Consider the following 26,226-nt stretch of genomic DNA (forward strand, 5'->3'; position numbering starts at 1 on the left):
TTAGAGATCAAGCCCCTCAGATGTAACTTTTTGTTTTCCATAAAGAACATTTCTTTACATTTTTTTGAGGTCTTCATTTGTTACTTGCATTCTAAGTTCTTTCAAGGCCATCAGACCAGCTTCTGTATGGATTGCCTGATGTCAGCCCCACAGAGGTCATCTTTAGCCATGATCAAGTCATCCAGGGTTACATCGTCAGCCAACATCACCCTGCTTGTGGAATCTGACAGATGTACTTCTAGTCCTTTTCGGGGCAAGGATAGTTCAATTATCCTGTCCATGAGACCTGGTCTGACAAGCACTGGATCCAAAGTTTCTGTTTGGTTTGTGACCGTGACATTTTCTTTCTCTCTCTCTCTCTTTTTTTTTTTTTTTTGTAAAATAAATTTATTTTTTATTGGTGTTCAATTTGCCAACATATAGAATAATACCTAGTGCTCATCCCGTCAAGTGCCCACCTCAGTGCCTGTCAGTCACCCAGTCACCCCCACCCTCTGTCCACCTCCCCTTCCACCACCCCTAGTTCGTTTTCCAGAGTTAGGAGTCTCTCATGTTCTGTCTCCCTTTCTGATATTTCCCACTCATTTTTTCTCCTTTCCCCTTTATTCCCTTCCACCACTTTTTATATTCCCCAAATGAATGAGACCATATAATGTTTGTCCTTCTCCGATTGACTTATTTCACTCAGCATAATACCCTCCAGTTCCATCCCCGTCGAAGCAAATGGTGGGTATTTGTCGTTTCTAATGGCTGAGTAATATTCCATTGCATACACAAACCACATCTTCTTTATCCATTCATCTTTCGATGGACACCGAGGCTCCTTCCACAGTTTGGCTATTGTGGACATTGCTGCTAGAAACATCGGGGTGCAGGTGTCCTGGTATTTCATTGCATCTGTATCTTTGGGGTAAATCCCCAGCAGTGCAATTGCTGGGTCATAGGGCAGGTCTATTTTTAACTCTGAGGAACCTCCACACAGTTTTCCAGAGTGGCTGCAACAGTTCACATTCCCACCAACAGTGCAGGAGGGTTCCCCTTTCTCCACCTCCTCTCCAACATTTGTGGTTTCCTGCCTTGTTAATTTTCCCCATTCTCACTGGTGTGACGTGCTATCTCATTGTGGTTTTGTTTTGTATTTCCCTGATGGCAAGTGATGCAGAGCATTTTCTCATGTGCGTGTTGGCCATGTCTATGTCTTCCTCTGTGAGATTTCTGTTCATGTCTTTTGCCCATTTCATGATTGGATTGTTTGTTTCTTTGCTGTTGAGTTTAATAAGTTCTTTATAGATCTTGGAAACTAGCCCTTTATCTGATATGTCATTTGCAAATATCTTCTCCCATTCTGTAGGTTGTCTTTTAGTTTTGTGGACTGTATCCTTTGCTGTGCAAAAGCTTCGTATCTTGATGAAGTCCCAATAGTTCATTTTTGCTTTTGTTTCTCTTGCCTTCGTGGATGTATCTTGCAAGAAGTTACCTTGGCCGAGTTCAAAAAGGGTGTTGCCTGTGTTCTCCTCTAGGATTTTGATGGAATCTTGTCTCACATTTAGATCTTTCATCCATTTTGAGTTTATCCTTGTGTATGGTGAAAGAGAGTGGTCTAGTTTCATTCTTCTGCATGTGGATGTCCAATTTTCCCAGCACCATTTATTGAAGAGACTGTCTTTCTTCCAGTGGATAGTCTTTCCTCTTTTATTGAATATTAGTTGACCATAAATTTGAGGGTCCACTTCTGGGTTCTCTATTCTGTTCCATTGATCTATGTGTCTGTTTTTGTGCCAGTACCACACTGTCTTGATGACCACCGCCTTGTAGTACAACCTGAAATCTGGCATTGTGATGCCCACAGCTATAGTTTTCTTTTTTAAAATTCCCCTGGAAAAAAAATAAAATTCCCCTGGCTATTCAAGGTCTTTTCTGATTCCACACAAATCTTAAAATAATTTGTTCCAAATCTCTGAAGAGAGTCCATGGTATTTTGATAGGGATTGCATTAAATGTGTAAATTGCCCTAGGTAGCATAGATATTTTCACAATATTAATTCTTCCAATCCGTGAGCATGGAATATTTTTCCATTTCTTTGTGTCTTCCTCAATCTTTCAGAAGTGTTCTATAGTTTTTAGGGTATAGATCCTTTACCTCTTTGGCTAGGTTTATTCCTAGGTATCTTATGCTTTTGGGTGCAATTGTAAATGGGATTGACTCCTTAATTTCTCTTTCTTCAGTCTCATTGTTAGTGTATAGTAATGCCACTGACTTCTGGGCATTGATTTTGTATCCTGCCACCCTGCCGAATTGCTGTATGAGTTCTAGCATTCTTGGGGTTGAGTCTTTTGGGTTTTCTATGTAAAGTATAATGTCATTGGCGAAGAGGGAGAGTTTAACTTCTTCTTTGCCAATTTGAATGCATTTTATTTCTTTTTATTGTCTGATTGCTGAGGCTAGGACTGACAGTGACATTTTCATGTCACCTCTCAGATCAAATCTATCCAACTGGTTCAAGAGTTCCAACACTGTTCATTGAATTTCTCTCTTACCACTGGCTCCTGAGTCACATATTTTTGTTCCAATAGTGCCAATTTCATCAATAAAGATGATGGATGATGCATGTTCTTCCATATATGGAAAAAATTCCCGAATGAGATTGGGCTGCTCCTCTAGGTACTTCTTTATAACTCCAGAGCCAGCCACTCTCAGGAAAGTGTCTGAAGTTTTGGTTTGCTACTGCTTTAGTTAATAAGGTTTTGCCTGTGCCAGTTGGACTATAGAGAATGACCCTCTTTGGGGACTTTATACCTACCTCTTCATAATACTCAGAATGAGTAAGATGAAGCTCCACAGATGCCCTAATGTCCTCGATTTGGTTGTCCAACTCCCTAATATCAGCATAGGTTTCCTGGGAGTCTTTTTCTACCTTCATCACGGTGACCAAGTCCTTTTCTACCTTCTTCATTATGAGCTCCCATGTGAGAGCATGCACCTTGTGGTTGAGCAGGGTAGAGCATCCTGGTTCCAGCAGATCCTTATCTACATGGCAAAGAATGCTGTGTAGTATTCCAAAATGGAATATCTATAGGAATATGTTTTTACCTGTAAGTATTGTTTATGCCTAGAGAGCAGAAGAAGTTCAGAATGTAGAGTGAAATGGTAAACAATTATGACTGAGGGTCCAGGGAAAGGTGGTCAAAGATCACACAACCCAAACACACACATGTAAGTCCAGGTTCAGAAGTTATCCTTATAGAGTATTTCACGGGAACTAAGAAAAGCATTAAAGTCAAGTCATGTGCATAATTAGAAAGAGTTTTGGGCATGGAAGAAAGGATTAAGTGATTCTCTGTCAAGTGTAAAGGAAGTTCATGGACTACAATCTTCTTGTTAGGTTTAAGGAGAAAGGAGACTTTAGTTGTGAGGGGTCAAGCTATGTTTGAAGCATAAACTAAATTTCTTGGAGGTTAATGTCCTGGGTACAGAAATGGAGAGAGTAGGGAGGGCTTGTGAGTACAATGAAAGAACAAATGACAAGTCTCTGAGGGTGCAGACATGTGAGCTGCTAAAATCAATGCACAGAAATAAATCAAGTGAAGCTTCCGGGGGATTGATGGTGATGGACAGAAGGAAGGGATGGACTGAAGAATTTAGAATTTCTAGAAAGCCATAGCGCAGGTGAAAAATGAAGAGTTAGGAGGATAGAAGATTACCATCAGAGGTTAGAGACAATAGTGGTGGAATCATTCAGATAAGATGAATGTTTGGGTCTCAAGGGTCACCTTGTGAGTACAGGGCTGAAATCAAGTTGAGCAATGGGGGCTTAGGTTAGATCTTACAGGAATTTGAGATCAGGGTATTGGATGACTTACCAACATTAATGCTGAAGTTGGTGGTTAAGACATTGGGAGTGGGATTTACAAAACTCTGTGAACCCAACACCAAAGTGCAGTAGCAGTTGGAGGAGGCTGAGGACAGTGGGTACATCAAAACAATGGGGGCAAACAGAGGGTGTGTTTTAGAGCTGACCTCTCAACCTCTGGGCTTTGCTACACCTGGAGTGTGGTAGCCCAACCTCTGTTCTCTGATAGCCCTGTAACCTGCGTGTAGACCTTCATAATGCTCAAGTCTACCTTGGTCCTGGGTGATTAGTCTAGGAGGGGGGAATGGACTTCATCAGCCTAATACAAAGTGCTTCCTTGGCTCTCACCACCTTTAAGTACAGTCATGTCTTTTTCTCCTTGTTAAAAAACCTTCAAGGACCACATCCCTTCTCGTGACTTTTCTCTTTGATTCTCTAAATCGAAACACCTTAAGAGTGTGGTGTGAAGTAACTGCCTTCTTTTTGTGTTCTTTTACTCAACATATTGAAGTCTGGCTTCCACTGACAACCACTGCCACTGGTACCGATTTTACATGTTTAGGGAAGAGATTATTTCAGAGCACCAATTCTACATTGGGTGTAGAATGCCCAGGTTTAAATTGGTCCAAACCAGTTTTGGATGCTAATCACTAAAAAGCCCATGTATATAAATGTGCACTGGCCTGAAATCTCTACTAACATTTTTCCCTTTTAGCATTTTCAGAGTTTAAGACCCAACACGGCTTTACGTGTTAGATCAGCAAACACTGTAGATTCTTAAAAGCAGCAAGATCAGGGAAATAGACAATTGTCATGCAAAGAGACTCCTTAAGGACATGCTAATAGACAATTGTAAGTAGCAAAGCTAAAGGTGAATTCATCTAGAGAACATTGCTTTGTAAGGTGAGAGACAAAAATGACAGGTCATTTGTAAATATCTTCTCCCATTCTGTAGCTGTGCAGAAGCTTCTTATCTGATGAAGTCACAATAATTCATTTTTGCTTTTGTTTTCTTGCCTTCATGGATGTATCTTGCAAGAAGTTGCTGTGGCCAAGTTCAAAAAGGGTATTGCCTGTGTTCTCCTCTAGGATTTTGATGGAATCTTGTCTCACATTTAGATCTTTCATTCATTTTGAGTTTATCTTTGTGTATGGTCTAAGAGAATGGTCTAGTTTCATTCTTCTGCATGTGGATGTCCAATGTTCCCAGCACTCCTTACTTGTTCTTTTGCCTGAGATGATGAGAGTAAAAAGCAAACACAAGGTAAAGGAGATTGAAGGTTACCATCTCCTCATCAAGACTTGGGAGACTGAGTTTTTAGAGTTTTAGCATTTTCAAATGGTTTCATTTATGTAAAGCTCAAGAACAGGCTAAAGTACCGGTATTTCTTCTATTAGCTTTGGTTTGTGTTTTATAAGACTATGATCCCTAGGAGGAAGCCACCTGGAGAAGTGTTTTGTGCCAGTGTTAGCCTATGGATAGTTCAGCTGTGGGTTGGACATGCCTTGGCCCCATAAACTACCCAGTATTCCTTTCCAAACCAACTTTTTTCCTGGTTGTATGCTTATGGTTTCTTTTATATTTGGAGATGCCCTTCAGTGACAATCATCATGAACTGAAAAAAATAAAAATATTTTTAAAAAAGTTTTTAAAATTTATTCATGATAGACAGGAAGAGAGAGAGCGAGAGAGAGAGAGAGAGAGAGAAAGGGAGAGAGAGAGGCAAAGATATAGGCAGAGGGAGGAGTTGGCTCCCCACAAAGAGCCCTATGTGGGACTTGATCCTGGACCCTGGGACAACACCCTGAGCTGAAGGCAGACGTTCAACCACTGATAAACCCAGGCATCCCTGAAAAAACAAAGATTTATTACTTACAAGACCTGGAAATTTCATAGATCACTAGGCCCACCTGGTGAAGTCTTTGGGGGAAGGGAGAGAAGAAAAGAATGCCTCGTTTTCCTTTTATTTGGATCAAGGTTGGGGACCTGGGGTTTCCTGGGCTCCCTTTCTGTTGGTGAATTTTAACACAAGAGTGGGAATTTAAAGTTCGGGAAGACTCCCAGTGCTTCCCCATTGAGAATGATATTTGCTGTGGGCTTTTCATAGATGGCTTTTAAGATGATGAGGAATGTTCCCTCTATCCTTACACTCTGAAGAGTTTTGAGCAGGAATGGATGCTGTATTTTGTCAAATGCTTTCTCTGCATCTATTGAGAGGATCATATGGTTCTTGTTTTTTCTCTTGCTGATATGATGAATCACATTGATTGTTTTACGAGTGTTGAACCAGCCTTGTATCCTGGGGATAAATCCTACTTGGTCATGGTGAATAACCTTCTTAATGTACTGTTGTATCCTATTGGTTAGTATCTTCTTGAGAATTTTTGCATCCAAGTTCATCAGGGATATTGGTCCCTAATTTTCCTTTTTGGTGGGGTCTTTGTCTGGTTTTGGAATTAAGGTGATGCTGGCCTCATAGAACGAGTTTGGAAGTACTCCATCTCTTTCTATCTTTCCGAACAGCTTTAATAGAATCGGTATGGTTTCTTCTTTAAACGTTTGATAGAATTCTCCAGGGAAGCCATCTGGCCCTGGACTTTTGTGTCTTGGGAGACTTTTGTGTCTGTTCCTAAGAACAGGAACAAGACAGGGATGTCCACTCTCACCACTGCTATTCAACATAGTACTAGAAGTCCTAGCCTCAGCAATCAGACAACTAAAAGAAATAAAAGGCATTCAAATTGGCAAAGAAGAAGTTAAACTCTCCCTCTTCACCAATGACATGATACTTTACATAGAAAACCCAAAAGACTCAACCCCAAGATTGCTAGAACTCATACAGCAATTCGGCAGGGTGGCAGGATACAAAATCAATGCCCAGAAACCAGTGGCATTTCTATACACTAACAATGAGACTGAAGAAAGAGAAATTAAGGAGTCAATCCCATTTACAATTGCACCCAAAAGCATAAGATACCTAGGAATAAACCTAACCAAAGAGGTAAAGGATCTATACCCTAAAAACTACAGAACACTTCTGAAAGAAATTGAGGAAGACACAAAGAAATGGAAAAATATGCTATGCTCATGGATTGGAAGAATTAATATTGTGAAAATGTCAATGTTACCCAGGGCAATTTTCCCATTTAATGCAATCCCTATCAAAATACCATGGAATCTCTTCAGAGAGTTGGAACAAATTATTTTAAGATTTGTGTGGAATCAGAAAAGACTCTGAATAGCCAGGGGAATTTTAAAAAAGAAAACTATAGCTGTGGGCATCACAATGCCAGATTTCAGGTTGTACTACAAGGCGGTGGTCATCAAGACAGTGTGGTACTGGCACAAAAACAGACACATAGATCAATGGAACAGAATAGAGAACCCAGAAGTGGACCCTCAAATTTATGGTCAACTAATATTCAATAAAAGAGGAAAGACTATCCACTGGAAGAAAGACAGTCTCTTCAATAAATGGTGCTGGGAAAATTGGACATCCACATGCAGAAGAATGAAACTAGACCACTCTCTTGCACCATACACAAGGATAAACTCAAAATGGATGAAAGATCTAAATGTGAGACAAGATTCCATCAATATCCTAGAGGAGAACACAGGCAACACCCTTTTTGAACTTGGCCACAGTAACTTCTTGCAAGATACATCCATGAAGGCAAGAGAAACAAAAGCAAAAATGAACTATTGGGACTTCATCAAGATACGAAGCTTTTGCACAGCAAAGGATACAGTCCACAAAACTAAAAGACAACCTACAGAATGGGAGAAGATATTTGCAAATGACGTATCAGATAAAGGGCTAGTTTCCAAGATCTATAAAGAACTTATTAAACTCAACAGCAAAGAAACAAACAATCCAATCATGAAATGGGCAAAAGACATGAAGAGAAATCTCACAGAGGAAGACATAGACATGGCCAACACGCACATGAGAAAATGCTCTGCATCACTTGCCATCAGGGAAATACAAATCAAACGTAATGAGATACCACCTCACACCAGTAAGAATGGGGAAAATTAACAAGGCAGGAAACCACAAATGTTGGAGAGGATATGGAGAAAAGGGAACCCTCTTACACTGTTGGTGGGAATGTGAACTGGTGCAGCCACTCTGGAAAACTGTGTGGAGGTTCCTCAAAGAGTAAAAATAGATCTGCCCTCTGACCCAGCAATTACACTGCTGGGGATTTACCCCAAAGATACAGATGCAATGAAATGCTGGGACACCTGCACCCCAATGTTTCTAGCAGCAATGTCCACAATAGCCAAACTGTGGAAGGAGCCTCGGTGTCCATCGAAAGATGAATGGATAAAGAAGATGTGGTTTGTGTATACAATGGAATATTCCTCAGCCATTAGAAATGACAAATACCCACCATTTGCTTTGACGTGAATGGAACTGGAGGGTATTATGCTGAGTGAAATAAGTCAATCGGAGAAGGACAAACATTATATGGTCTCATTCATTTGGGGAATATAAAAAGTGGTGGAGGGAATAGAGGGGAAAGGAGAAAAAATGAGCGGGAAATATCAGAAAGGGAGACAGAACATGAAAGACTCTTAACTCTGGGAAACGAACTAGGGGTGGTGGAAGGGGAGGTGGGCAGGTGGTGGGGGTGACTTGGTGGTGGGCATTTGACGGGATGAGCACTGGATGTATTCTGTATGCTGACAAATTGAACACCAATAAAAAATAAATTTATTAAAAATAGTAAAGTTCCAGAAGAGAAAAAAATAAAACAAAACAAAACAATATGTAGTTGAAATAGTCAGCTGTGGAAAACAACCAATATCTCTGTATCTGGTGGATTCCACTCCTGGCAGTGGGTTTATTCAAGATGCCTAAGCAACCAAAGCGTAAGTCAGGCCTTTGCATTACAAGAGAGAATACAGCTCTCAAGGCTTACCCTACAGCAAGGAGGAGGATGAAATCTAATGCATGAAGATGGCACAGGAGATGGATGGGAAAAAGCCACTTCATTGATGATTTGATTGAGTTACTCAACTAACTGGAGCTATGTATCTCCAGACCTATTGCTAGTTCAATGATAAATCTTAAGTTTCTGTTATTGTTAATCACATTTTGGTCACTTGAAGATGCCTAATGAATACATACTCTGCTGAGTCAAGCACGTCTTGTGTCATTTTTGTTCAGTTTTGTTGCTTTGGTCTGCTCGTTTGATCTCTGTGTGCTTATGAAGTTTACTCCTGATGTTTTTATATTGATCTTGCTATAGCAAATGGAGTTTTGTATGATATATCTTTTTGGTTCACAATTGCTATCGACTAATAGAAAAACTACTGATTGTAAGAATATTGAACAATTGTTTTCCCTTTCTGAATTCTCCTGGAATGCTAATAAATTCTCATTTCTGATCGAGATTTCTTAGATTTCTGGGTAGATAATCATGATGAACTCTGATATTTGTAGATCCCACTCTTGCAATTGTAAATGTCATCTTCTCATCTTGTCTCACTGCTTTGGAGGGAAATTGCATCATCTTCTCAAGTAATATGAGTAGCAGTGTTGTTTTATTACAGTGTAATTACTTCAGTCTGGTATTATCTGTTATCATGAAGCATGTGGTTGAATATTATTGAATGTTACATATTTTCTATTTGAAGAGTGAATCATCAGAATTTTTTTGTTAAATATTTGAGGTCACAATGTTGAATTTTATATTTATGCCTATTAAGATCCTATAGGGTGGTCATAGTATTCTCATTTAACCTATTGATTTGAGAATTCAAACCCTAATAAAGTTTGTTTGGTCATGGATTACTATTTAGGTAGGTGTTATTCTTCCAGTATACTTTCAGGTTCAGTGGATTAATATATCATTTAGAATTGTTGTCTATAATAACCACCATTTGCTTCAACGTGGATGGTACTGGAGGGTATTATGCTGAGTGAAGTAAGTCAATTGGAGAAGGACAAACATTATATGGTCTCATTCATTTGGGGAATATAAATAATAGTGAAAGGGAATATAAGGGAAGGGAGAAGAAATGTGTGGGAAATGTCAGAAAGGGAGACAGAACATAAAGACTCCTAACTCTGGGAACCGAACTAGGGGTGGTGGAAGGGGAGGAGGGCGGGGGGGGGTGGGGGTGAATGGGTGACGGGCACTGTGGGGGGGCACTTGACAGGATGAGCACTGGGTGTTATTCTGAATGTTGGTAAATTGAACACCAATAAAAAATAAATTTATTTTTTAAAAAAAGAATTGTTGTCTATATATTCATTAGAGATAAATGGTTTTTTCAGGTTTTGAAACAGAAAAAGCTATGGTTTTACCATAGTTCTGAAAATGCATTGATAGTTTTCCCTATGATTCTGTACTCCAAACAATACATATAACATAGAAGTTTGAACTTACCTGAAAAACTGTCTGTGCTTGTTGCCCTTTTGAGCTACTTCTTTTTTAAGAAAAATTATTTTAGGGGCACCTAGGTGGCTCAGGGGTTGAGTGTCTGCCTTCTGCTTAGGGCATGATCCTGGTCCCAGAATCGAGTTCCACATTGGGCTTCTTGCATGGAGTCTGTTTCTCTCTCTGTCTGTGTCTCTGCCTCTGTCTGTGTCTTTCATGAATAAATAGATAAAATATTAAAAAAAGAAAAATTAACTTAATTTAATTTATTTTCAATTAATTAACACATAGTGTAGTATTAGTTTCAGAGGTAGATTTCACTGATTCGTCATTTGTATGTAACACCCAGTGCTCATTACATATCATGCCCTCCTTAATGTCTATCACCCAGTTACCCCATCCCCCTGCTTTCCTACCCTTAGCAACTGTCATTTGTTTCTTATAGTTAAAAGTCATTTATGGTTTGTCTCCCTTTATGATTTTGTCTTCTTTATTTTTTCCTCCCTTTCCTTATGATCCTCTGTTTTGCTTCTTAATTTCCAGCTCTGTTTTGTTCTTTATTTCCACATATGAGTGAAATCATATGATAATTGTCTTCCTCTGATTGACTTACCCTCCAGGTCCATCCATCTCATTGCCAATGGTAAGATTTCATTTTTTTTTGATGACTGAGTAATAGTCCTCTGTATATATGTACCACATCTTCTTTATCCATTCATTTGCCAATGGACATCTGGGCTCTTTCCATATTTGACCATGTGGACATTGGTGCTATAAACATTGGGGTGCAGTTGCCCCCTTGGATCATTATCTTTGTATCTTTTGGGTAAATACCTAGTAGTGTAATTGCTGGGTTGTGGGTAGCTCTATTTTTAACTTTTTGAGGAACTTCTGCTGCAAGAGAGCTTAGTTCTTGTCTCAGGGAGTGGGAAAATGAATCTCGTGGACAAAAGAGAGTGAGAAAAGATGATAGAAGCTTATTATGCAAGGATACAGAAAATGCTAATATATATATATATATATAATGTGGTATATATATACCACGTCTTCTTTGTCCATTCATCAGTCAATTTCCTCTGGTGCTCTTTCTATAATTTGGCTATTATTGATGCTGCTGCTATAAACATCAGGATGTGTGTGTCCCTTTAAATTGTTATTAAAGGAGTGAGGGGGTTCCCGACAGAGTTGCCATTGAGGGCTTTTTTGGCTGGCCTTTTATTGAGAGCCTAATCAGGCAACTTATGGCCTTGAGATTTCTTGCGCTGTCTTGAGTGAATGACATAAGGCTGTCTTTTAGTCTGGTGAGTCTTTGTGATTACTTTGTAGCTGTCAAGGAAAGATAACATTTTGGAGCCAGGGGGCCAGGGGTACTTCCTTTTCTCTGTTTTTGTTGCTTTATCTCTGTTTTCTTGGGATTTATAGGAGTGTCACTCTGGAGCTTCTCGGTATACTTTCTGTATGAGTGAAACCATATGATGATTGTCCTTCTCTGATTGACTTACTTCACTCAGCATAATACCCTCCAGTTCCATCCACGTCGAAGCTAATGGTGGGTATTCGTCATTTCTAATGGCTGAGTAATTGTTCAATTTTTTTTCTTGGGTTACATATTCCTCTAAATTAAACAAATATATTGAGATGAATCTTAGTATTTCCTTAAAATTTTTATTCTTTTTTTAAAGATTTTATTTATTCATTCATTCATGAGAGACACACAGAGAGAGGCAGAGACACCAGCAGAGGGAGAAGCAGGTTCCCTGCAGGGAGCCTGATGTGGGACTGGATCCTGGGTCTCTAGGATCATGTTGAGCCACCCAGGCTGCCCAATTTTTATTCTTTTATCAGAGTTGTATTATTGATTTATTTTTCTTTTTTCTTAGATATATTTATGGAGTTATGTCAAATTTATAGATCTTTTTGAATATCTGAACTTACTTCTCAATTATATTTTTCTGTATCTGACTTAATTTGTGCTTTTGAGTTCCTTTATCCTCCTTTTCTTATGTTTGGTTTTGTTATCTTGGTAATGATTGTATTTGAGTTTTCAGAAGCATAAATTATTCTTGATTATTAGTGAATGCATATAAGATAGATAAAGATAATGGTTGCCCTCATACTTTTTTAAAACTATAGTACATAATATTTTCTTGTTCATTAAATTCTTAATATTATTTTTTTAGTTTTGACACTACTTACTACATTTACATATCACATTGTCATTTGTCAACTGGAGGCATATCCAACTTCATATAAAATATTATTACATTAAATATCAAGTAATAAATGATTAAAGAGGGGTCTTTCATAGTCATTGCTTATAGTCTGCCTTTCCTAATGTAATTTATACTCCTTGAAATTCTTTTAGATGGCTGAATAGTATTCTGTGTTTATATATATATATATATATATATATACCACATCTTCTTTATCCATTCATCAGTCAATTTCCTCTGGTGCTCTTTCTATAATTTGGCTATTATTGATGCTGCTACTATAAACATCAGGATGTGTGTGTCCCTTTAAATTGTTATTAAATTGTTATTTTTGTATCGTTTGGGTAAATACCTAGTAGTGCAATTGCTAAAATGTAGGGTAGTTTTATTTTTAATTTTGTTTCGGAAAATATTTATTTATTTGAGAAAGAGGGAGAGAGAGAGAGAGAGAGAGAAAGAGAGAGAGAGAGAGAGAGAGAGAGAGCATCCCAAGCAGACTACAGGTGAGTGGGGAATCTGAAGTGGATCCTTTTTTTTTAAGATTTTATTTATTTATTCATGAGAGAGAGAGACAGAGAGAGTGAGAGACAGAGAGAGATGCAGATAGAGAGAGAGAGAGAGAGGCAGAGACACAGGTAGAGGGAGAAGCAGGCTCTAGCAGGAAGCCCGATGTGGGACTCGATCCCAGGACTCCAGGATCACGCCCTGGGCTGAAGGCAGGTGCCAAACTGCTGAGCCATCCAGTGATCCCTGAAGTGGATCTTCATTGATCTCAAGACCCTGAGATCATGACCTGAGCACCTGGCTGTGCCACCCAGTGCCCATATTCTTAACTTTCAGAGGAACTACCATACTGTTTTCCAGATGGCTGTACCAGTTTATATCCCCACCAACAGTGCAAGAAGGTTCTCCTTTCTCCCCTCCTTGCCAACACCTGTTGTTTCCTGTGTTAATTTTAGCCATTCTGACAGATGTGAGGACGTATCTCACTGTGGTTTTTGACTTGTGTTGCCCTGATGATGAATGATGTTGAACAACTGTTCATGTGTCCTTTAGCTATCTGCATGTCTACTTTGGAAAAATGTCTATTCATGTCCTCTGCTCATTTCTTAACTGGATTATTCGTTTTTTTGGTATTGAGTTTGATAAGTTCATTATAGATTTTGGATACTAATTTATCAGATATAGGTCATTGCAAATATTTTCTCCCATTGTGAAGGTTGCCTTTTAGTTTGTTGATTGTTTCCCTTGCTGTGCTGAAGCTTTTTATCTTGATGACGTCCCAATAGTTCATTTTTGCTTTTGTTTCCCTTGCCTCTGGAGACATGTCTAGCAAGAAGTTGCTGTGGCCGAGGTCAGAGAGTTTGCTGCCTGTGTTTTCTTCTAGGATTTTGATGGTTTCCTGTCTCATGCTTAAGTCTTTCATAACTTTTGAATTTGTGTATGATGTAGTAAAGTGGCGCAGTTTCATTCTTCTGCATGTTACTGTCCAGTTTTCCCAACACCATTGGTTGAAGACACTGTCTTTTCCCCATAGGATATTCTTCCTGCTTTGTTGAAGATTAGTTGACCATATAGTTGTAGGTCCATTAATGGGTTTTATTCTGCTCCATTGGCCTATGTGTCTGTTTTTGTACCAGTACCAACTGTCTTATGACTACAGCTTTGAAATATAGCTTGATGTCTAGAATTGTGATGCTGCCAGCTTTGCTTTTCTTTTTCAAGATTGCTTTGGCTATGTGCGGTCTTATCTGGTTCCATACAAATTTTAGGATTGCTTGTTCTAGCTCTGTGAGAAATGCTAGGAGTGTTTGGAATGGGATTGCATTAAATGTGTAGATTGTTTTCAGTAGTATGGACATTTTGACAATATTTGTTCTTCCAATCCAAAAGTATGGGATGTTTTTCCATTTCTTTGTGTCCTCTTCAATTTCTTTCATAAGTGTTCCGTAGTTTTTAGAGTACAGATCTTTTACTTCTTTGGTTAGGTTTATTCCTAGGTATCCTATGGTATTTAGCACATCAATATAAAGTTTGGATTGTTTTGTTGACATAGGATTTTTTCTATTTACCAATTTTTTATTTAAAAACTTACAAGGAGTTGGGATTTGCAAATGTTAACTTCTGTTTAAAATGTCTCCCTCGTTTTTAGTTCTTTGTGCAACACCTCATCAGATGCTGAATCACCTGAAATGATCATCGAATCTTTTCAACCTAATTATTTTGGTGTATTATCCAAATGTTTTGTGGAAAATTGTCTCACATTCCCTTGCAAACAGTGGAGCACAGACTTTCCAAATAAGAGCCCTAGTCAAGAACTATCACCTTGGAATAATAGTCAAGCTCTATTTAGACAAGCTCAAGAATATTTCACCAAATAGTGTGTCATTGCGTGTGGGAGAAGGTGGGAACAAAAAAAGACATGCAAAGGAACCCAGGCTTTATAACTGTGTTTCTGCCACTATTTAGAAATATTTCCCCAGTGTCCTTCTCACAGCTGCCTTCACCTCTTTATTCTTTAGGCTGTAGATGAGGGGATTCAGCAAGGGTGTGACTGCACTGTACTGCAAGGACAGGAGCAAAACCAGGGAGGAATCAGTTGTGGGCATAAGGTAGCGAATCACACCAGAGCCAAAGAACAGGGTCACTGCAATGAGGTGGGAGGAGCAGGTGGAGAAAGTCTTGCTTCTGCCTGAGGTGGAGCTGATGCTCAGGATGGTGGAGACGATACGGGCATAGGAGAAGAAGATTGGGAGGAAGGTCCCAAGCCCATGTAGTAAGATGGAGCAGATCAAGATGTCAACACTGATGGAAATATCTGAGCAAGAGAGAGGGAAGAGGGAGGGCAGCTCACAGATGTAATGATGTATGGTTTGGGCCTCACAGAAGTCCAGGTTAATAGCCAAGAACACAATGACAAATGCATTGAGACAGGCCAGACCCCATGAGATCAACACCAGCTTCACACAGAACTGGGGGCTCATCACCTGGCCATAGAGCAGTGGGTGGCAGATGGCAGCATAGCGGTCATAGGCCATCACTGAGAGCAGAAAGGCTTCAGTCCCTGGTGTGATAAACACAAAGAACACCTGGGTGAGGCAGCCCTCCACTGAGATGGTTCTCTTCTCAGACAGAAGGTCCTTCAGGAGCTTGGGCACAGTGACAGAAGAGAAGCAGAGGTCTAGGAAGGACAGGTTACTCAGGAAGAAGTACATGGGAGTGTGGAGGCGGGAATCAGCCCTGATCACCAGCAGCATCATCAGGTTCCCCATCACAGTCAGGAGGTAGATCCCCAGGAAGAACACAAAGAGCAGAGCTTCGATATAGGGGTCGTCGGACAGCCCAATGAGAATGAACTCCGTGATGGTGCTGTGGTTCCTCCAGGCCATTTGTGGAGGGGGTTTCCCTGGAGTAATAGAGAAATAGTGATGAGATCCCTCTCCTTCACGTCATCACTCCTCTTACCATACATGCTTCCCTGCTTCCCTATACTCTGTGCGGACATCTCAAGGCTGCCCTCACTGTCTATCGGGAAGAATTTTTATCTTGTTTGGTTATAACTGATCTGGTTCACAGTGTTTGCATAGTTCAGAGAATATTCTTTTTCTTCCATAAGGGTTTACCTGGAAAAATGAGTCTTGCTGGTTCACCTCCATATCTCTGCATTATGATCCCCCTCCTTTTAAAAAATATTTTGTTTATTTATTCATGAGAGAAACACAGAGAGAGGCAGAGATACAGGAAGAGGGAGAAGCAGGCTCCACACAGGGAGCCCGATGTGGGACTCGATCCAGGGTTCCAGGATCCTGTCCTGTGTTGATGGCCCGGCTAGACCGCTGAGCCATCCAGGTATCCCCGTGCATTATGGTTCTATTGCATTCTTCCTAGCATTTAGAAACCTAAAATTTCTTGCATGTATCTGCAGGGATATTCTAAACTTCTCTTTAATTTCTAAATCATAATTTTTTGTTCAAAATCATCCAATGTCTCCTTACCAGAGTTGATAACCATTAGGGAAAGGAGGTGCGGATCTTAGAAGGCTAATGAAAGAAAATAAATTTTCTTTAAGATCTGAAGAAAAAATGAATACAATATAGGCTGGATTATATTTATAATGGGTGGGACAGAGCCAGAGAAATGCTTGCTTGTTATTGTGCCTCATAATTGCTTCAGTAATATAAATTTTAATAAAATTTTATTAAAAAGGGGCCTATGAAAGCAAAAGTGCCTGGGAGCCATGGAAGTCAAGTCCCTGCTCTTTACTTTGTAAACAAGTCCATACATATTAAGGCTTCATTAAAACGCTTTCTTAATGACTATCTCAATTGTTTCAAGGTAGTTCCATAAGATTGGAGAGGGAATTATTAGCCTCAGGGTAAGGAAGTTTATCCCTATTTTACCTGTGAGAAGTCTCATATTAAGGGATATTTGCAATGTCATATAACAACAAGTAGAAGAAAGAGGAAATACATGCCATTATTTTTCTAATTACAATCCAATGTCTAGGCTTAGTCCACATCATGAGAAACACTTTTCTTACCTGGACCTTAAAATTCTTCCTCATCTGCCCTCAACTTTTGGCCATTTTGGCTGCTTTTGATACCAGAAAGGTCCGTTTGTTTCTGTCTTTGCTCACCTTCTCCTCTATATGTCCTCCTCTTAATTCCAGAGATGCAGACTCTCATGGGCCTTCCAATGTCACCTATAGCCCTGCTCAATTCCTTATAGCCTGACCCCACTTCTCCCTCCTTGAACTCCCAGCTCTCTGTTCAAATCACGGGGCCACCTGCTCTCAGGTGTTTTATGTTATGGTCTGATTCTGTGTCTGGCTCATGGGGGACATCTAACTGGGTTTTCCCCTCCCGATTGTGAGCTCCATGAGAGCAGGGCCACAACTGGACAAGCACAGTCACAAACTGGCATATCTCGGGCTCTGTCCCACCCATTAGCTTCTGATGACCTCTCCAATCTCTGTCCAATTGAGGCATCTCCTGTGTTCCTCAGAGACCTCTTGACAGTGCTTAGCACCATCTCATCCCTTCCTCCATAGGCCCCACAGCACTGGCGCCTGGAGGGAGCACGATGGACATGGCTGTCTGCCCCTGTTGCCAGGCCCCCCACTTACGAAGATCGGAGGCCACAGCTGCTGAATTTAGAGGTTGTTATCATCTGCACAGAGCTCACCATCTCATGCTGCTGCCATCCTGTCTCTTCTGCTCTCATACTGGTAGACTCAAGGGCACTGTGGCCACCATTGCAAGAATCTGCTTGTGTTCTTGTTGTGGACATGTTATTCTTTTTTGCCCCCCTAGGTTCAGAGGCAAAGGGCTTATAATTTTCTTTTTTAAAAATTTTATTTATTTATTCATGAGAGACACACACACACACAGAGAGGCAGAGACACAGGCAGAGGGAGAAGCAGGCTCCCTGTAGGGAGCCTGACATGGGACTTGATCTCGTCTCCAGGATCGCGCTCTGGGCTGAAGGTGGTGCTAAACCGCTGAGCCACCCTATAGGCTGCCCTATAATTTTCTTTTAAACAACGTTCTTGGATCCTCTTTCTCCATATTTCAGCTGTGTAGTCAGGAGGAGCAGATGGTGAGCCATTTAGGTGAATGAGGATACTAAGATTCATTTTGACCCCTTACTTTTGGACTATATAGGGAGTCACTGTCCTACGAGAATATGTCTCTCTCAGTTGGACATTTAAAGCTAACTGATCAGTATTCTTTTTTGTCTGTCAGTCCACAGTCTAATCCCACAGTAGGCTTCTGTCCTCATAGAACTATTTAATCACACCAACGCAGAAAACCCTGCTTCTGACCCTTTGGGCTTTGCCAGCAATGTATGACCAGGTGCTAACTTACATTAAGGAAAGCCTAACTGCTGATCTAATAACAAATCCACTAGTCCCACCTCAGTCCATCTTAGCCCTGAGTCTAGGTTACCTGTGTGCCAGGACAGATAGTGAGATGTTCACTGTTACGTGCCTGCAGGACATTAGCTTTGGTCCAGTGATGGTGAAGCATAACTGGCTGGAGAAGTTACTTTTGAGGATCCTGCATGGATAAAATTGCAGATACTGCTGAGAGCAAACTCTGGGTGAATCTATGCAATCCACACAAAATGATATGATAAATGGAAGCTATTCTTTTCAAAGATTCATGCATTTCAAAATATTTATGGATATGTCTACCTTGAAAATGACTTCCTTTCTTCCACTGACACTCACAAGGGGTACCGGGCTACAGTGCCTACAGGGGGTTCAAGTTCTCATCTGAAGAACAGTGTAGTAGTTGTGCAGAATCCTTTTCTGTCCTGTTGGAGGTCATATTATGTACAAAGACACCAGTTACTTCTCTCATGTGAAATTCAGGTTGTCTCACAGAATGGAATCTTCCTCTCCATCACCATTTTTTTCTTTTTTATATTTTTAAATTATTTTTTTTATTGGAGTTCAATTTGCCAACATATAGCATATTACCCAGTGCTCATCCCGTTAAGTGCCCCCCTCAGTTCCCGTCACCCAGTCACCCCAACCCCCCGTCCACCTCCTCTTCCACTACCTCCTGTTCTTTTCCCAGAGTTAGGAGTCTCTCATGTTTTGTCACCCTCACTGATTTTTCCCACTCATATTCTCTCCTTTCCCCTTTATTCCCTTTCACTATTTTTTATATTCCCCAAATGAATGAGACCATATAATGTTTGTCCTTCTCCGATTGACTTACTTTACTCAGCATAATACCCTCCAGTTCCATTCACGTTGATGCAAATGGTGGGTATTTGTCATTTCTAATGGCTGAGGAATATTCCATTGTATACATAGACCACAGCTTCTTTACCCATGTCTCTTTCAATGGACACCGAGTCTCCTTCCACAGTTTGGCTATTGTCCCATCTCCATTCTTAAAGGATACTTCAAATTGATGCCTGAGATTTCTTTAGTGACCAGGAATGATTCTTTCCATTTACATCCTAGATCAATTAAGCATGAAAATAAAACACTTGCAGGCTTCATTTAATCCTGAGCTATACCAGACTGATGCCAGAGGCAGAACATGGATTGCGAGCAGGAGAGGATTGAGGAAAAGTTGGGAGACTGGTGTCGAGAAGTGGGAACTGTTAAAGGAGAGGATTTCAGTAGTATCTTAGATGAACGTTTGTGTCAGCATTTTACCAACATGGACATTTCACATCTATCAGACACCTGTACATTTGATGTATTTCTTTCTTTCTTTCTTTCTTTCTTTCTTTCTTTCTTTCTTTCTTTCTTTCTTTCTTTCTTTCTTTCTTTCTCTTTCTTTCTTTCTTTCTTCTTTCTTTCTTTCTTCTTTCTTTCTTTCTTTCTTTCTTTTCTTTCTTTCTTTCTTTTTTCTTTCTTTCTTTCTTTCTTTCTTTCTTTCTTTCTTTCTTTCTTTCTTTCTTTCTTTTTCTTTTTCTTTTTTCTTCTTTCTCTTGACTGCTACGTCAATGGTCAGCTTTATTTTCTTTCTTTTTAAAAATATTTTAGTTAAATTCAATTTGCCATCTTGATCAATTTCTCTTACAAAGAGATGTGGCAGGATAATGTGTATGTTTATGATTTGTGGCTCTCAGGAGGCTAACTAAGATCAGCATCTTTTCCAATTCAGCTGTTAACATAGCAAATCACACATTTATTTTTCGGACTTAAGGATCAAGCCCAAAGTTGAGAACAACTCTGATGGAGCTATGATCACCCAATCTTGCCCACAGAGGAAGCTATTTGACAGCAGGTATCTGTTAAATGAGAGAGTCATTAGTGTGTGTAAACTTACCTGCACACTGGCTGCCATAAAGCTGTCTTTAGAATGAAGAAACGCCTGAAGGTTGTGTGCAGAAGGTCAGACTAGACAAGGTGGCTCTAGGGATCCTGTGAGCTGGTCTGTGGCAAGCAGACCCTAGGTGCTAGGTGCATGGGGTGAAACCTGTGTGGAGGAGAAGCATATCAGCACTGGGAGCAGGTGGGACTTGAGACAAACTTGATCCACCTGAAGTGATTCTCAGAGCTGTCCTCTCCTCTCCTCTCTCACACTATTCACAGTGTCTCATGGTGACTAGTTCTCAGGTGACTTGAATCTCAAGTAATGGAAGTCTACTGTGCTTCTACTGTGTACTGGGCAAGCAGGAAAACAGGTGGCTCCAACAGTGTGAGCCCTATCTCTGATGCCCTCTTTTCATCCAGCTGTCAGCCTTTTTCAATGCTTTGGGATCCTGAAGCATGAGAGGATTGATGCCTAGACTTTAAGGTGTCACTGTCTTCAGGTGAGGCAGGGACGGAGAGAATGTGTCCAAGGCAGCTGGTACAAAAGCACCATTTGGACAGAGAGAGAGATACAGAGTCTCACCCGGGGAGATGGTCTGCCAAGGAGTGAGGTGTTCCCACCTCTAGCTTAGGGACAAGGAATGTGTGGAGCAGGAGCCTGAGGTTTTAGGACAAATGGAAGGGATCCTGAGGTGGAGATGGAGGAGGAAAAAACCCCACCAGAATTAAAACATACAGAGAACATTCCAGGCAGAAAAATAGGAGGACCACCGAAACACAGAGAAAATATTACCATTCTCCTGGCTTTTCTTGGAGGAGGCAACTGCACGTGTTCCGTCTTCACCTTCAGGACCAGACACTTGGTAGGTAATCCCAATAAGAGAAGTCCTGTCACAAGCATCTCTTTACAGAGCACATAGCCTGTTCCCTTGGCTGTCAGTGAGTGAAGGAAGTTAGAATAGGGGAAGCTCTGGAAGCACTGGATCTATCAGAGCATCAGGATTATTTTCCAGAATACCTAAAGAGAGGGGTGTCATTCTGCAATGGAGGCCACTCTATGGAAGGACAGGGACAACATTTCCAAACAGCTCATATTCTGAACAACAGACACACATTTCATGAATACCTTCTCTCCTGATCTCAGGGGCAGTAGTGTGCTAGGTCTTCCTTTTTGCTCGCTGTGCTTCTGAATGCTCTTCTCAGAGTGTCACTTAAGGAAGGAAGAATTGACCCGAACCAATCAAAAGGCTGCCTGTACTTCAGCAGCCATGGGGTGGTGTGGACCCCCAGGGGAAGCTGGGCTGTTGCCCTGTAATCCCTGAAGTCCCAGCCTGAAGCTGAGCTCTGGACTCATTAACCTCAGCTTGCACTTAACTAGAAAGGTACATGTAGTAGGAGGCACAGGGGTTCTCTCCAGGGCAGTTTTTCAAGTTTATGAATTAAGACCATTTTTTAATTTCTAGAAGAGACTATTATTTGGCTGGGGTGGAGATGGGGATGCTGAACAAGTAGAGAATAACATAGAGATTTAAGGGAAAACTTCTGGGAAATGGACATTTTCCTGATGGCATCACAGGTCTGAGAATGCCCTGAGAAATAGTGGATGGAGCACAGCTGGCATATACTATTGACCAATGTCCAAGTCATTTCGAGAAGACATTTGCGTTTTCCTTATTTCTCCAACAGGATCATCATTATACCAATGAGAGGACATGAGATAACTCATTCAGGGGAATATTACTAAGTTAGGTTTGTAGGCTTTCCATGTTAAGCATAGGAGGAATTGTAAGGAGAGTTTATTAAAGAGTAATATTTGAGGTATATAATTAATTGTTTTTAGTAAGTTGAAGAGAGGGTTTTTGAAATGAACAGTGAAAATTTTTTATTATATATATATATATATATATATATATGTAAAATTTTTGTTTATTTATTTGAGCAGGAGAGGGAGAGAGAATCTCAACCAAACTGGATGCCCAGTGTATTTTGTGAGGTGGGTTCCATCCCAGAACCCAGAGACCATGACCTGAGCTGCACCCCTACCACTCCAATATCCACGTGGCTCTCTGTCCCTCCATTCAGGTCCCTGCTCAAATGTTGCCTCCTCAGAAGGGCCTTTGTTTACCTCCTTTATCAAAGCAGGAACTCCCATCATTCCTTCCTTATCCTGTTTTTCTTCTGGTGCTTGCCATCATATCTCTTCCCGCTGTACTATGTATGTTGTGGTCACAACATATGAGGGCAGAACACAGCCCTGGGGACGAGCGACATTTTCCTCCCTCCCAGGTCAGTGAGGCATGAACAGGGGCCAGGACAGCTAGATGGTGCACATTTCCCAGGGACCCTGAAGAGGTGACCTGGGAGGCCATGTGGAGGCCTGGGGAGGGCATGGTGAAGGAGAACCCCACCCAACCTTACCTCCTGCCTCCCCACCAGAGCTCACTGGTGTAGTGAAGGCTGCCACGGAGTCCATGGTCCAAATGGAGCCGTACTCCACCTGCCAGACTATCTCTAAGGATCCCTTGCTCACCACAGTGTCCTGGGCCAGGGCAGGGCCAGGAGAGGGTTGATGGGTGATGAGGGGCCCTACTCACCCACCTGGTTTATGTCCACAGGACTCCCCTGATTGTCGGGTGGCATGACTGAATTGCTATGGAAGCATAAAGACAGGAGCAAATTAATTGGACACACTATTGCCTTGGCAAGGTTTGACTTTGAACACATTTTTCACTTCCTCATTCTTGAAGTGTCCCATTCCCTTTTCTTGTTTTCCTATAAAATCCTTGGTATTGATGTTGACATCCTGTTGATGTCCATGCAAAGTTACTAATGATCTGGCTGGCTGGTGGCAGGGCTAGTCATGAGGCTACTTTGAAGACATGATGAACATGGCTGGTCCCACCTAACCAGATTAATGTGGAAACTGCTCAGATCCTGCATTTTCCTAGAAACCCCTCAGCCTTTTACTTCAGTCAGGCTTTCAGACTTGGAGGCATTAGCCTGCTATAGCCTTCTTAGCCTGACTAAGTAATAAACTATCTTCCTTCTTTATCACCAGAGTCTGTCTTTGCATTACATATTTCTGCTCTGGAGCACAGAGGTTGGTTTTTGACTGTATGTCCTTACCATGTACAGCTCCCAGATCCCATACATGGCTTCTGCACACCTCTCTAATATAGTGGGTCCATGTGTGGGGGACAGGATAGATGGGCCATGTGGGTGGACCTAGATAGGACAGAGCAGTTGGACACTCATCTCCCTGACTCCAGGAGCTGTACTCCTGCCTAGAGTGATGCCTACAATCCTGCAATCCTAAAGCCATCACAATGAGGGCCAATTACTAGGAGGGCAGGGTTCCCTGACCACTGGGTATGTGTCCCCATATGTGTATGTGTAAGTGATTATGTTGGGTGTCTGGGGTTGGGGGGGACCTGTATATCCCTTCTGAATTCTCTGCTCCCAGCTCCAGGCTGGACAGGTGAAGCAGACATGGCTGGGGCTGGGGGCAAAATAATCTTCTCTCCCACTTGATCTGACCTCAGTAGTGCATTATTGTTAAGCCCTGGGTTTGGAGATAGATTTTTTGACCTTAGTCATGTGACTGGTTGTGTGACTTTGGGCAGGCAACCTTCCATCTCTGCCTTTCTATCCCCTACAGTGTAAATTGGGGCTTCTGGTTAGAGTGCTGTGATGACGAAGCTGCCTGGTCCACCTGGTGTTTATTGTTGTTCTGGACCATTTGCTGCATTGCAGTGATCTTCACAGTCGCTCTCCAGAGGAATGGATATGTAAGTGATGGTGCACACAGGCCTCATCTATAGTGAGGTGATAAGTATGCCTGGGCTGGTGAGTGGCAGGAATGCTCTCCCTTGGGGCCTCCATTTTTGTGATCTCCCACCCCCTTTTTAAAAACTGTCTAACCACATCTTCCAGTACCCGTTTATAGCCAACTTTGGAGGGGATCAGGGAAGGCTTCCTGGAGAAGGAGACACCTGTGCGAGGGCCTCTGAGTAGTGTCCTGGCCGTCTTGTTGCAGGGGTGGTGGAGAGCCATAAGGCTGGAGTGGGCCGAGGCATGAATGACTATTCCAATTAGTGTGCCTGGGTGGCTAGGAGGACATCCTGAGGACAGCACCCCTTAGACCATCTGCCTGTAAATGTTTATCTCTTTTAGCTCCTATAAAGCTTAATATCTGATAGTGCATCAGGAAATAATATCTCAATTCTAGGAAGCAAATGGTACTCTCTGTAATAAAGACCATCTTATTGTGATTTTTGTGGTTTTGGAAAACTTTGATCCTTGATGGTGTTGGAAAGCTTTGATCCATCTATAAAATATGAGTGTAAATAAGGCAAGAGGCAGTTTAGGACTTGACATGACTGGGTGAGCAGTGGAAAGCTGGTGGATTGGTAGTGATTTGGCTCATCCTTGTTGGGAAGTAAGGAAAAGGAGGGCATTGGTGAGTGGGGCTATATCTTCTCGAGTCCCCAGTTAATCCAGAGAAGATCTACTTTGATCCAAGGGGTGACACGAAAGTTGTCATGACCACAAACCAAAGAGAAACTTTGGATCCAGTGCTTGTCAGACAAAGCCTCATTGATAGAGAAACTGAGCTCCCCTTGCCCCACAAAAAGACTGAGTAGCACATCTTTCAGATCCACACAAGTAGGACACCAACACTTGAGTCACAATTTTTGTCCAACAGTATCAATTTCATCAATAAAATGATGGATGGTGCATGTTCTTCCACATATGGAAACAATTCCCGAATGAGTTTGGGCTGATCCTCTAGGTACTTCTGAATAAGTTCTCAGGAAAGTGGCTGAGGTTTGGTTTGCTACTGCTTTGGTTAATAAGGTTTTCCCTGTGCCAGGTGGACCATAGAGAATGACCCTCTTTGGGGGCTTTATACCCATCTCTTCATAATACTCAGGATGAGTGAGAGGAAGCTCCACAGATACCTTAGTGTCCTGAATTTAGTTGTCCAACTCCCCAGTATCAGCATAGGTTTCCTGGGAATCCTTTTCTACCTTCATCACTGTGGCCAAGGGATCTGTGTCACTCATGAGCACCTGTGCGAGAGCATGCACCTTGTGGTTGAGCAGGGTGGAGCAGCCTGGTTTCAGCAGATCCTTGTCTACATAGGAAAGAATGCTGTGTAGTGTTCTGAACCCACTGATATAGGCGTGATGGTGTGATTTTCATCAATGATCTTTTCCATGTTTCGCACTGACATTGGGGTCCCCTCAGATCATCCACCTTTGTTCTTTCCTCCTTTTGCTTTTCTTCTAAAGGCTTTTTTTGTTCCTGATTTCTAATGAATTCTTCCTCCATGAGAAGATAGTCTTTAATTCTAACTTCAGTAATTTTAAGGGGCACTAAATGTGAGGTGTCACTATTGGTGGCTTAACGGACACCATCTGGTCCCTTTGTTTTCTTCTTTTTCCCCAGTCTAGTTGGTACAGGAGGTTCATATTTCTTTTTCTTGTCCTTGTCATTCTTCATGTCCAGAAACATGACCACCACTCTGTCTTTGACCCATCCTGCTTTGGCCACTGGAACTGCTGCTGTGGGACTAATCACTTTTATTTGTTACTGTTTCTGTGTAGGACTTAAACAATAATATAATCAAAGTAAAGGGGCAGCTGGGTCGTGCAGTCATTGAGCATCTGACTCTTGGTGTCAGCTCAGGTTGTGATCTCAGGGTCATGAGACTGAGCCCTGAGTTGGGCTCCACTGTCAGCATGGAATCTGCTTCAGATTCTTTCTCTCTCTCCCTCTGACCTGCCTGCTTGTGTGCACTCTCTCACAAATAAATAAATAAATAAATCTTTAAAAAATAATAGTATAATCAGAGTTAAAATTGAATTGAAAATGTTTGATCTGGTTTAGCTCTTTATCTAATTTTATTTTTTAAGTTTTTATTTAAATTTCAGCTAGTTAACATATAATGTAATATTAATTTCTGGTACGTAAGAGTGATTTAACA

The 26,226-nt window shown here is 41.3% G+C and overlaps 1 protein-coding gene and 1 pseudogene across 1 annotated transcript; both read right to left on the minus strand.

Annotated features, from left to right (window-relative positions):
• Positions 1 to 25,779, minus strand: LOC140616797 (26S proteasome regulatory subunit 4-like; annotated as a pseudogene).
• Positions 14,920 to 15,843, minus strand: LOC140616796 (olfactory receptor 8S1-like). The gene has a single exon (XM_072797548.1). The coding sequence runs from the start codon at positions 15,841 to 15,843 to the stop codon at positions 14,920 to 14,922; it is 924 nt and encodes a 307-aa protein (XP_072653649.1).
• Positions 25,780 to 26,226: the final 447 nt, after the last annotated feature.

Source organism: Canis lupus, chromosome 25 (genome assembly GCF_048164855.1).
Source record: "Canis lupus baileyi chromosome 25, mCanLup2.hap1, whole genome shotgun sequence".
Classification (NCBI taxonomy): domain Eukaryota; kingdom Metazoa; phylum Chordata; class Mammalia; order Carnivora; family Canidae; genus Canis; species Canis lupus.

What these genes read in the sequence shown, in the direction of transcription:
- LOC140616796 (XM_072797548.1), bottom strand. Translation starts at nt 15,843, where the DNA reads ATGGCCTGGAGGAACCACAGCACCATCACGGAGTTCATTCTCATTGGG.